General features: G+C 38.4%; 1 protein-coding gene across 1 annotated transcript; it reads right to left on the reverse strand.

The window, feature by feature from the left end:
* Window positions 1-9,780: 9,780 nt before the first annotated feature.
* Window positions 9,781-12,511, reverse strand: BOP2 (Ankyrin repeat family protein / BTB/POZ domain-containing protein). The gene is made up of 2 exons (XM_021974325.2): window positions 11,726-12,511; window positions 9,781-10,857 (listed from the first exon to the last, which is right to left on the reverse strand). The coding sequence occupies exons 1-2, from the start codon at window positions 12,221-12,223 to the stop codon at window positions 9,844-9,846; spliced, it is 1,512 nt and encodes a 503-aa protein (XP_021830017.2). The 5' UTR covers window positions 12,224-12,511; the 3' UTR covers window positions 9,781-9,843.
* Between the last annotated feature and the right edge of the window lie 871 nt (window positions 12,512-13,382).

The raw sequence follows: 13,382 nt of genomic DNA on the forward strand, positions 1-13,382 counted from the left end.
GTTGGAACTAGTCTTTTGCCATTTGAAGGAAAAACGAATTTTTGGTGCAATTTCAAAGGGCTAAGCTACTGGAATTGTGCAGTTTCTACTGCATGGCATGTTTTGGGAATCTGTTTGACATACTTCTCTAGCTCTAATTGCAACGAAATTTTGGGGAAATGAAGCTTGATATATCTAGTTCTAATCTAGAAAGTTTGGAATTTGTTGGTTGTAAGCTTGATTTCTAGTGATTTTCCAAAGGTGGGATGCTCCAGTTAGAATGGTTGGAAAGCTTGTGTATAAGTTTTGCTTGACATGTTGCTTTTGTTTGAGAATTTAGCATGTCCTTTATCTTGGTATTGAGTGCTGATCTGGGCATTGCTAGAGCATGATCTTGAGCAATATTGTCGTGAGAGCGTGATATTGTATGGTATTATCACAAGAGCATGAGTCCTTCAATTTGCTTGAAATGCCTGAATTGCTTGGAATGCTTGAATGAAATGAAATTTCTTGGCCTATGGATTGGTTTTATGCTATGTGAATTTTTCAAATGCTTGGTTGATGAGTTTGCTTGCTGCTTATGCATCATCTCCCTACTTTGCAGGTGTTTTTTTGTTGAAGAAATTGAGAGCAATGATGCAAGTCCAGGTGTTGAAGCATTCATCTTCATAAAATAAGCATCCTTTTCCGGCGTCTGATTCTTGGCTAATGTATATTTTTCAAACTTGATTGAGAGGCTCCAAAGCATGAGAAGTGTCATCTTCTTACTAATTTGCTAGGAATTTGACAGCATGAAGGTGAGTTTTGGTTGCTTGCACCTTGACTTGCGATATGAAAGCTTCTAGAGGATTTGAACTGCTTGACCAGGGAGACTTTGGGTAAGGTAGAGAACAAGCTAGTTGTTGAGGTCACTTTGAGTGTTCTTTTAGAGATGCAATGAGTTTGTTTAATTGTTGTAAAGATGGATTGAGTTCTGGAGGTTATAAAGCACAAACATTGTCAGGATGTTTGAAATCAAGCATGTGCTGGAAGGATGTTTGAAATAGAGCAGGTGCTGGAATTTCTTTGCTTATGGAGTAGGTGCTAGAAGAATGTAACTTAGCTTGTTTCAAAAAGGGGAAATAGAAAATTATTGTCACCATAATGCAAGATTGTCTAGGCTTGTTGTAATCAAATAGATGATTTATACTGTATTGCAAAAAAGGTGAATGGGTTTGCTTGTTTGGATGACATGGTGTCCTTCCTTGAATTTGCTTGGCATGAAGCCCCCAAGTCAGCTTGTTAGGGGTCAGCAATTGGTTGCAAAGTTGGGTTATGTTCTCTTTGGCTTACTCGGGGTCAAGAAACAGAGTAGAGGCTTGCTTTTTTTTTTTTTTTTCCTGCAACTTGCTTCAAAGAAGATCTCTGGAAGAAGCAAACTTAAGATGAGAAGGAAGAGGCGAAGCGAGTTGCTGGAAGAGATACATATAGCTTGTTTTCCTCCAGATAAGTAACAAACAGTTTGCTTTCCTCCAAGAGGAAAACTGAAATTTACAGTAGTTTATAGATTCTTGTCTCTCTCTTTTGCTTGGCACGAAGCCCCCAAGTCATTTGGAGTTTGCATGTGCAGTTTGCTATGATGGATTCGCCTAAGCCCCCATAGGCCTTTCGCAAGATGTTTTGTCTGAGAAGATATATCTACAACTTAAGAGAAAATATTACAAATGCTTTTGCATCCTTTTTTTTAGAACAACTTAACAAAGCAAAATCGAAGAGAATGCTCTTATCTTTGGTATATTGCATGAACGTGACTTATAGCTTGTATGGAGGAGAAGCTGCAAGAGTAATGGCCTAGTCCACAGTAGAGTCGCCATTTATGTCGGGGTCTTTTTTCGTCAGAAGGCTCATTTGGGCTTATTGATTCTTGGACCGCCATAGAGTGTTGAATCAAGCCTTCGTTGCCTTTTTTTCTGAGTTAGCGAGAATTAGGCCCAAAGCATCCCGAGGGAGAAGCAAGTCCCAGAGGAGTACTTTGTTCTTCTTCCAGCGGCTGTGTGTTTTGTGTTGATGTTTCCGACAGCTAGACGAATAGTTAGAGATGATGCATTGATGTTGCACAAGCTTGGCCTGAGAGTTTGCTTTGGTGAATCAAGATACTACTAGGCTTGGTATGAGAGGCTTTTGGTGTGGGAGTTAAGAGAAAATGAGCATAAATAAGAAAGGATTAAGCCTTGAGATTTTGGGTGTTTTCGGCAGCTAGACGAAGAGCTTGCGATGTTTGCCTTTTCTTACCAAAAGGATAATGACTATGGTTTCAACTTAGCTTGAAAGGATGGGTGTTTCAGATTTGGGATAGAGCTTTTTGAGAGACAGAGACAGAGAGACAGAGACAGAGAGAGAGACAGAGATGGAGATAAAGGATGGGTGGCTTAAGTAGATTTCCAGCAGCTTGACGATTGCTTGGTCATGCTCTAGATGGTTAAGATGACTTGCTGATGTTGAACCGAGATTGTGTGAGCTAAAGACCCACAAGTTTAGCAAATGAGAATGCTTGTGCTTGGCTTGGTGTTGGATATGCTTGAGGTTGGGTGTTGATAATTTGTTTTTTGTGCTATGGCTATGGGGATTTAAGAGTTTCAAGAGAATGAGGATGGGAGGAAAAGCTTGAGGTTTGAAGGCTATGGCGTTTACAGCTTCGAAGGAAGGAAAAGCTTGGAGTTATGCTTGGTAAGGCTTTATGGATTTAAGAGTTTCAAGAGAAGGAGGATAGGAGGAAAAGCTTGAGGATTTGAACTATATGGTGTTTATCGCTTGGAAGGGTATGAGGAGGAAGGAAAAGCTTGAAGTTATGCTTGGTGAGGCTTTATAGGGAAGATGGAGGATTTCAAAGCTAAGAAAGTAGAAGAAATGGTTGTGATAGCTGAGGAATGGCTAGGATGGCCGTTGGAATGCTTACAATAGCCGAAGGGAGGAAGGAAGGTGGTCTGATGGTTGTTGGGGTGCTTGAGCAACCAAGAGATGTTGGTTGACGGTTCCTGGGATGCTTGCAGCAGCCAAAGGATGGAGCTTGATGGCTCAGGAATGACTGTGATGACTGCTGGAATGCTTGCAGCAGCTGAAGAAATGTGAGTTCTCATAGTTGCTGAGAGGCTTGCAGCAACCAAGAGGAGTTGGTTTTGCCTAGGCAATGCCTCCCAATTTATAGAAGGTGAAGGCTCTCTTTGGTTTCCAATGGGTAAAAGAAAGTGTTAGAGCTAGTTCTATTTCCAACAGGTAAAAGGGAGCATTGGGACATTATTATTTCCAACAGGTAAAGTTAGGCATTGGAAAATGACTATTTCCTATGGGTAAAAAGAATTGCTTGAAAAATATCTCATTTGCTCACCCACATTGAAGAACTCCAAGTAATGGGCTTGGACTTTGGTGCTCCCAAGTACTCCCAAGTAGCTAGCCCAAAGTCTCCATTATCCAAGAGCTTCCGTAGGTCTTGTGGACCTCTATAACCTTCCACACCACAATCCCTTGTGCAAGCCCCGTAAACCACATGACTTGGGTTCATGTGAGCTTGATAAGTGATTGACATATGAAAAATGTATTATTGGCTTCACATGGCATGGACACTATTATTTATTTAATGAATTAACGCATGACCAACATTATATGTTATATTGGGCTTTAAATGTATGTGGGCTCGTGACCTTTTTGGGCCTCAACAGGTGCAAATGGGGTTCTGAAAGGGCTGAGGGGGCCTTGGATGAATGTGCATGCTCGAAGAAAATCCAAGTTTATTGCTAATGAAAATGGCAATAGGGTTCTAGAAGTAAGAGCCAATTGTCTAGGTTTGAAGCTTTGCAAAAAATGAGGGAGACTCTTGGTTTAGAGGAAGGCTTGGATTGTGGAAGTAGTGCTCTGTTAATGTTCAAGCTGGCTCATATAGGAGGAATACTGATAGGAGCGAGAAATTTTAGATTAAAAGCCTTAAAAGATAATGAAATTACTCTTTTGGGGCATGCAATTTATGCCGTAAAAAGTGTTTTACGACACGTTATGCACATCGTAAACTCTGTTGGGCCTTTCACAGCTTGCTTTATGTGCCTTGAATGATATAGACTTTTTATAGCTGGGCCTTTTGTGGCACGCGTCTATGCGCCGTAAATAATAATTTAAACTCCAGATTTTTGAACTCCATCCAAATTTGGATGTGTTCAATCATGACTTTAAAAGACTCGGCAAAAGTTGTGTATTCAAAAACTCATTGATTTTAATGGAAATACAAAAAGTGGCAGATTTCATTTGATTCTAGACTAATATTAGGCCATAACAAATCTTTGCTTCCCCCAAAAGATTTTGATAGATATATTATTTTTATTGTCAAGATATGATTTCACCACCTCTACTACCACCATCTTGTCATGGCTATCACAACCGCTGCAACTACCTCCACCACCCATGCCACCGCCTCCACCACCGCTGCCGCCACCCCTACTACCAACCCTACCATCATTTCCATCCCCACCACTATTGCCACCACCACCATCATCACCGCCACCGCCACCTCCATCACCACTGACGTTGCCACCACCCCCCTCTAGCGCCACTAGCTCCACCACCACCACAACTGCCACCAACGCCGCTACCCCCAACACCACCTGTTGAAGAAAAATCAGTATAAAACCAAAAAACAAAATAATGACAAATTGAAATATGCTTTATATATATATATATAATCAAATCAATACAACAGTATAATAAATTACAGAATACTGACTTGGATGGATGATAGAATCCTGCAGAGTTGCAGTGTCCTTTAGACAGTATTTCTCCTCTAACCCTGTGCTTGTAGTTCGATAGGAGTATGTCCACCAGGATTAAACTATCACAAATCAAAGCCTAAGCATTGTGGCTTTGATTTCTAGTAAACAGCGATATGCTTTCTCTCAGGAAGTGCTTATGTGTGAGAATGATAATGTTGTTCAAAATATTGTGTCTTCTGGTTTGGACAAATTGTCAATATATAAAGGTCTGACACATCTTCATCCAATAGTTACATTAACTGTTTAATATATTCGAATTTCAGATAATGATTTTATCTGAAAAACGAATTTCTAATTAATAAAAAGAAATTATTAATTAAATCAACAGAGCCCCAAGGCCCATCTTTTGACAATTAAATATATTTATTTATTAACCAAATATATATATATATTCCAAGCCCAAACAATGATGAGGCCCAACTTTGCCACAACTACGCCCATACCCTATTTAGAATTCCTAAAGTGTTGCTGCTTATAAACCATGAAAGGAAACAACTCCCTTCCAATGTGGGACTAAAAGCAAGTGTATTTTTCCTATACAAACTCTAACACCACCACCACTACTGCTGTTGCCACCAACATTTTTTTATTCTTATATAATTGGACTATTGGTGTTACAAATCTTTTATTTTTTTGAGTGCTATAAACTCCATTAAAATCAATAATAAAAGTCTAACAAACTCAATTAAAATATATACATGAATTCAGTCAAATTCTATGTGGAGTTTGTGAAATTCAGTCAAACTCAATTAAATTATATTCAAATCCATAAACTTTATAACTCATTTAAAATCATTTAAAATCTTAATTGAATACACCCCCCCTATGAGTGTTACTTTCGACATAAAAGAACACAAAAATTTCCAATATTTAACACATGTTTTCTTCCCTCCATTTGGATGAAGGAATTGAAAATTACATAGAATTCTAAAATGACGGAATTTAGATTTATCATTTCAATTTCTGGCAATTGAAGATTTCAGCGTTTGGATTTATATATGTCGAATTTTGTAAATGACACTATGAAAATTGTGAAATTACACCTATTTTGGTGGAAATTAAACTCGGGAATTTGATGCCCCAATTTCCACGATTTTTTTCACACGTCATTTAATAACTTCCACGCTTAAGTTGCCAAACAAGGGAATTATCAATTTCTCCTCTTAAATTCCCGACTTTTAGCTAAATTCCGAGTTATTTTCCCTCATCCAAACGGTAGTTCAATGCCTATCTCTTTCTCTCTCTCTCTCTCTCTCTCTCTCTCTCTCTCTCTCTCCTTTTTTTTTTTTTTTTTTTGCAAGCAGGATTTTAGTGAAAGCATGTGTGTGAGCATGGTCGAAATGGCCGAGTTAGACCCAAAATCCGACAATTAAATTAACAAAGGGGCCCAAATTATTCTCGAGCAATCCCAAATTACCTTTGGGCCCAAGCTAAGTTCAAATGTCCCTAATCAGTAAAGGTTAGCTACAAGCCCAAAATCATATATGTGGCCGAATACCTAAATCTTGTCAAACACATGAAATGCGGCTGATCTTATGAAATGCAGCCAAACATGTAAAATTGGTGGAGCCTAAAACGACCAAGCACATAACAGAACCTGTAGATACGACCAAATGCATAAAATAAGTCGAGGCTTAAATGAGGAGAGATAATCCGTATAAGGATTTTCACACATGTTACAATGCACATATATAAGGGATTATGCCAACCTAATGGTCAACTAAAGTTATTGTGGGAGAGCTCAAGATGAATGAAAATCAAATCAAAATTATCATTTAGATTAAACCACAGGAGGATTGAATGCATTTTGGGTCAACCAAGACAATTCAAGCAATCAACTAGAATTAATGATATTTATCAACAAGAAAATTATGACTGATTTGAAGGCTAATTGAGATGCACCGAAACCCTTATAAATACCAAACTTTTGAAAGAGAGAAAGATCCTGACACAACACACAACTTGTCATTTTACATTCATTTCATTTTCTACCCTAGGAGTAATGCAATGTAGCTCATAGTCTAGTTCTTATTTTTCCACCTTAGTTCCTGTAGATTTTAATTATGTCTTTACATTCTTGTTCTTGTTTTTCAATTCAAGTCTTAGTTTACCGTTCATTGCTCTTATTAATTTAGTTTACTTTCCACACTTTAATTTACGCACTCCCATTTTAAATATTACTTTATGCAATTTACATTACACATTTGTCTTTAAATTATTTAATTAATGCATTTTACTTTGCTCACTTTACTTTCCGCACTCGTCTTTTCAATTATATTTGAATTGAAGCACATTTACTTTACGCACCTTGTTCTTGCACTACAAAAAAAAGGTGACTAAAGCCTTTAGTCACCCCCACATTAGTCACCAAATGTCACCAAATAATGGTGACTGTTGCCACTTTTATTTTTTTGTAGTGTCATTTCATTTACAATTCTATACCAATCTCCATTTTCACCCACTCCACGTCACTTGGTTGCTTTGACCCCGAGGTAGTGAAAGAACCTAGGTCGTAATTAGGTTCATTGCTCGGCCAAATAATTGTTTGATTAAAGTCAGATTATGGATGCATCATCAACTCACATTGCATTGAAGCCCAATTTGTAGCTTGGTAGTGGCACGCCGAACACTCAATTAAAAGGGAGACCAAAAATTCCTTCAATCGGCCTACCTGGCCGAAAAGAGGGAAACAACATATCAAAATGCAAACTTGACATATTATAAGACAAGCAGTTCTCTTTGAACATCCAATGGTGTCGGTGCTTAACTAGCTTATCTATATGGCACAATACATAACTCCCATATCAATGTACCATCCAATGGTGTCGGTACTTAACTAGCTTATATATATGGCACAATACATAACTCCCATACCAATGTACCTGCATGAGCCAGAATGTGGGAGGCGACTGGAATGTTGCATGATTATATACAAAACAATTTCATGTACTCTTTCTTTATCTTCGACAGGATAATTTTGTCATGCTTAGGTTTCTAGAGAAATGTCCACTTTTTGTTGTTCTTATTAGTTCTTTTTCTTTTGCCAAACAAAAGAAAGAAGGAAAACGATAGACATCTTCCCGAGAAAGCTTCTCACACTTCCACAAATTTTTTTAAGACAATATTAATTAATTGCAGAGAAGTGCAAGAAGTTGTGGGGATTGCCAAAATGATGCAATGATTTCAAAAGACAATATCTATTAAGAACGTTTCCATATCCCTGAAAGAAGAGGGAAAATAATAGCAAAAAAGTTGGAGACCTTCCTTGCATGTTAAACATACAATTTGAACCCTATATCCGCATCATACAAAATGTTCTTCATTTTGGTATCATCTGAATATGTATGGGGGATTTTTTTATAAAATAATGGTTAACAGCTGCTTGCTGTGTATCTGGAGGCTAACAAAACCAAGAATATTAGGACTTCAACAGGAAACCATAATCAGCCTAAGAGATATACATTTACCTGGAGGCTAACAAAACCAAGAATATAGCTCATCAGCAAGGGAACATTCATCATTATAAAATATAAATATTCATTGTATTGACCATTAAATGTATTTTTGTTATCCGAATTATGTATACGTCTAGACACACCGAAATCTTGAATTAATATACCTTCAATAAAATGGTATAATCCAGCAGGAAGCTAATTAACCGATGAGTTGGTTGATGATCCTGACGAATAAATGCATTTATCAATGAAATTGAGATCACCTTCAAAGATCCATAAGCAAATTTTAAAATGGATTAATGCATGTTTTCTCTTCTTTATTGCACTTACCAAATTGATTGGCATAGATTACTGACTCAATTAAATTAAGGAAACCCTCTTTAATTATAGTTTTTTCCTTTAGTTCGAAGCTGATGTGAGAAGAAAAAAAAAACAAGAATATTTTCTGAAAAAATAAAAAAAAATCATATACATGCAGGAGATTAGAGAGAGAGTAGCTGATTAATTAAGAGATCTACATCTACAATAGACCACTGACCACCGTATATACCCGATAGGCCTGGACAAAAAAGTAAGTACATTTAAAAAAAACTAGGGTTTTATCTGTAAGCTTGTGGAAGCATTTCTGGATAATATAAAAGAGGGCCCGATAAGGTACACCACAGGGAGACACCCAAAAAAAAAACCCAATAGTTTCTAGTCTGTAGGGTGCTGTCTGTCACACTCAATTGTTGCAGTCATGCAAGACAACCACTCAATTTGTCCATAGCTAAGAGTTCTCGTACGTCCTTTTAAAAAAATAATTAGCCAAAATTACAGCCAATGAAGACTTTCTTCACACAGATTATTGCACTTGTATAAAAAGTAATAAGAAAATGGAGGAAGAGACAGCTCATTTCCCTATAATTCCCTGTGTGAAAGTACCCATGGTCCAACCAAAGCCTTACACATTAAAATTGGAGCAAGATACCCCTACCATCCCATAACCTTATTCTAATGAGGATTTAAGTTGAAAATTCCCATAAAAAGAAGTTAAAAATTATTATGTCAATCATTAAATCAGATATGAACATTTTTTTATATGGGATTTAAGAAAATAATATAAAATAATGTGAATATAATATGTGTAGAGGGATGATGAGAGGTGGGTGGGGGACAAGAAAATATAAGGACCATAATAAATACGCGATGAAATTAGATAGATCAATAAATACAAAGGAGATGACAGGCCAAAGGGGTTGAAAAGATTGACCTGCGTCTCTCCCTAATCTCCCTCCAATCTCCATCGATCCATCATGCATTAGCAAAAATCTCACATTCTCCATTTGTGTCATCGACATTCAACCCCATGGCTCCAATTTCATACGGCGAACGATCGACGAAAGCCTACAAAAAAAGATCAGAAGCAACCACAGAGAAGCAGAGAAAAAACAAAGAAACAAAAACAGATGATTAAGTAATCTCCATAGATATTAAATTTCATGAAATTTTGATGATCTTTTTTTCTGCTTCTTGACCATCCAAGTGGATGCATCTATTTAGAAAAAAGAAGATATATAAATAATAATATTATAACTGATCATGAAGAGTCTTAGCAAAATAATATAATAAAATAGCTAGTAGTCATGAGAGTGGTGGTACATTGTTGCTGGGTCACAGCCACCTTGTGCCCTATGGCTACTATGGCTCCCATGATGATCATGATCTTGATGATCATGACCGTCCATATTTCTAGACCCCATTTGAGTTGCTCCAAGATTGAGATACACCAATCTAGAATCCAAGTTTAGGTTGCCAATGTTGCCGCTGTTGCTGCCACTACTATGGTGATCGTCGCTGATAGGCGGGTAAATCGCAGTCGAATTCGAAGAATTGGGAGCGTTGTTTGCATTGTTGTTGCCTTCTTCGCGGGAAAGAACAAGAGCAGCCGATTGAACAAGCTCCAGGCAGAGCCTGAGCTTGTTTGGTTCAATGTGGGTAAGTCCCGGGACAGCCCCTTTGAAGAGAAAATCTGAAGTTAGGGTTCTTAGTACGTCGAGGGGAGTAACCCCATCGACGGTCCGGACATTCGGGTCGGCGTGGTGGTCGAGCAGGACTGCCACCATGTCCGGCGACACCATTTCGGATGCAATATGAAGTGGGGTTTTGCCAGCTGGCCCTGCCGGGTAGTTAACATCTGCTGCTCCAAGTTCTAGTAATGCTTTGACAACCTCTCGGCTACAATTTTCAACTGCATAGTGTAATGCCAATGCCTCGTCGAGATTTAGGCCTTCGCCCATTACCATGAGCTTGACGAGTTCGACATCGGATGAGTCCAATGCCCGCCTCATCCTGCGGATTTTCTGGTCCTCGAGATCGGCTGCTGCCCCGAGGTCGTGGTGGTGATGGTGGTGGTGGTGATGAGGCATCATTGAGCGGCGGGCGAGGGAGGATTTGAGACGAAGCTCTTCGATTTTGGCCACGACATCGATGGGGAGGTGCTTGGCCAGGACTTCCGGTGGGAGGCCCGATTTGGCAACAAGGTGAGAGCAAGTTGTCCAGAGTTGATGCATGTCTTGTTTTCTTGAAGCTAAGAGGACTTTCATCACATCATCAATTGAGGCCTTTTCCACCATGCTTGCCAATTGCTTCTGTGAGGACATAAAAAGAAAAAAAAAAAAAAACGAGGACATGTATAGATGAGAAGTGTAGTTGGAATTCCATTAGTGAGACGGATGTACTTTTGGGATGTTTTTGTTTATTAATAATAAGATTTGTTTTGATAAAAGTGATGGGATGTTTTTGTGCTAAAAATTATATGTGTGGGGAAGCTATAGGAGTCCTTTTCTTGAATTTTGTATTCCTTTCCGGTTAAACCAAATAAGATTTGTGGTGTTTTACTGTGGAAGACAAGACTGGATATCAAGATCTAAATTTAGAAAGTTAGGGATGTGCAATTAAAAGATAGAAAGAAAAAAGACCAAATTCAAGAAACTTGCAAAACGGTACATGAAATCAAGAAAAACATGTATTCTTTCCTTCCAAAGAAAGTTTAATACAACCTTCACTAAGGAAAAAGAAGAAGAAGAAGAAGAAAATGAGAAGGAGGAGGAGAGAGCTCTCTGAGGTATAAATATAATTAAGCACACCATAAAAGGGATTATTGCAACTACTATGGTTAATCAAAATAACATTAGACAATGCTACTCCTAAAAAGAGGAAATAAAAAGAGAAATTGGGAGGGAAAATAGTTTGAGATTGGACAGAAAAACATCCCAACTTCACCCAGTTCATCATAAAGACCAATAGTTTGGAGAACAAAGAACAAATGAAGTGATGAAAGAGAGAGAAAAAAACAACCCAGTATCAACAAAAGAAAGAGAAACACCAAATCAAAACCAAGGAATTGTAGAAATTCCCAAAACCCATAAAACATAAGACAGAACAACACACACAAAAACCAAGAAAGAGAGCAGAGAGAGAGAGAGAGTGATTAGACACACACAAAACACACAGTACCTGAGTGAGCAATGCAAGTTGTTCAACACCAAAGGATCTAGCGGCAGCAAGAGTGTCAAGAGCAAGATCAACGGCGGAGGTGCAATGCGTGTGCCAGCACCCTCTCTCTCCACAATTAGGCCTTGGCTCATGTTTTTGAGGCACTATCGAGACTTGTCCACTGTACAAGAACTGCAACAGCAACAAGAACACCTCGTACCCCACCGAGTTCACCGGTATCACCTGCTGCTGCTGCTGAGAATTGCCCCCGCGATGGCACGAGGACGAAGTGCCACCGGGGCTCATCCTCGACCCGGATATCGGGTCGAGCCCCGAAGGAGGGTCCGGCCCACAAAAGAATTTGCGGAAGAAGAGGCTCCGGGCAGCTAAGATGCACCTGTGGGCATGGACTAGACGACCCTCCACGCTGAAGGTGACGTCACTGAAGGCTTGGCCATTGATGAGCAGATTTAGGTAGTCTAGGGACAGAGATCTTAGAGACTCTTCAAGGCTGCTCATGATGCTTTCGTTCTGGATATGGTGGTAAGAGCAATTTTTTAGGGTTGGGAGAGAGATAGAAATTGAGAGCTGGAGAGAGGAGCTAAAACAGTAATGGGTTCATGTTTGTTTTCTGTAATTCTTACTTTTTGGGGGGATTGATTGGTTTAGCTGTTGAAGGATGAAGAAGAAGGAGAGGAACTCTCTCTACTGTTATTGTTTTTTGACAGATTCTTTTGTCTCAATGGAGTGATATTGTGTTTGTGTGTGTGTGTTGGTAGATATTTTGTGAGAGAGAGAGAGAGAGAGAGAGAGAGAGCAAATTGGGTGGCTGTTCTGGGCGGCTGAGGTATTTAAAAAAAGAAATCTAAAAAGAAAAAAAATAATTGATTAGTTAAAAAATTGATGGGAAAGGGGAGAAAATGATGGGAGGGGGTCAGGGGTAGAGGGGAATTCAAGAATAGAAAATGAACAAAAGGTTTTATTTTATTTAATTAATAATAATATTGTTTTTTGGTTGAATATTATATAATTAATATTCATGATTAGCCCCGTGTTTTACTATCAACAACCCTAAGTTAACAGTAATTACCTCATTATAGAAATAAGTTGTCAGAAAAACAAGTTTAAATTTTCACCCTTTTATGGAAGTGGGGGATATTGGATATTAGGATATCATTTCTTTTGTGATTTCTGTTGACCGCTCTTAGACTAATGACTAATGTGGCCCGAACTACTTTTAGCTTCTGTGTATCTCTAGATGCCTGTATTTCTTTAACTTTCTCAATCATAGGGCAAGGTTTAGACTGCAATTAATACATGATAATTATTTCTCTTTAATTGTATGCTTGGCTTTTCATGCCCTACTTAAGCTTATAGCATGTGAACTGTAAGGTGTGACAAAATGGATCCGAACCTCTACATTTAGAGGTTCTGTATTTACCCGTATTTCGCAATATTTATTTTTACCCTATCCCATATTAATTATTATAATAAAACCTTTACAAATTGGATGTGTTTTATTTTTCAGCTTCTACTTTATTATTATTATTATTTGTTGTTTCTTTTCTTTTGTTCTAAGGAAAGAGAAAATGTGGGGAGGGGAGACTTTGTGTAGCCATTCTAGCAGTTTGCACTACCTTTCCATCTGTCCATTCAACAGATGTGATTTAGATCCATC

Source organism: Prunus avium, chromosome 7, assembly GCF_965620075.1.
Source record: "Prunus avium chromosome 7, drPruAviu1.hap1.1, whole genome shotgun sequence".
NCBI classification, from domain to species: Eukaryota; Viridiplantae; Streptophyta; class Magnoliopsida; order Rosales; family Rosaceae; genus Prunus; species Prunus avium.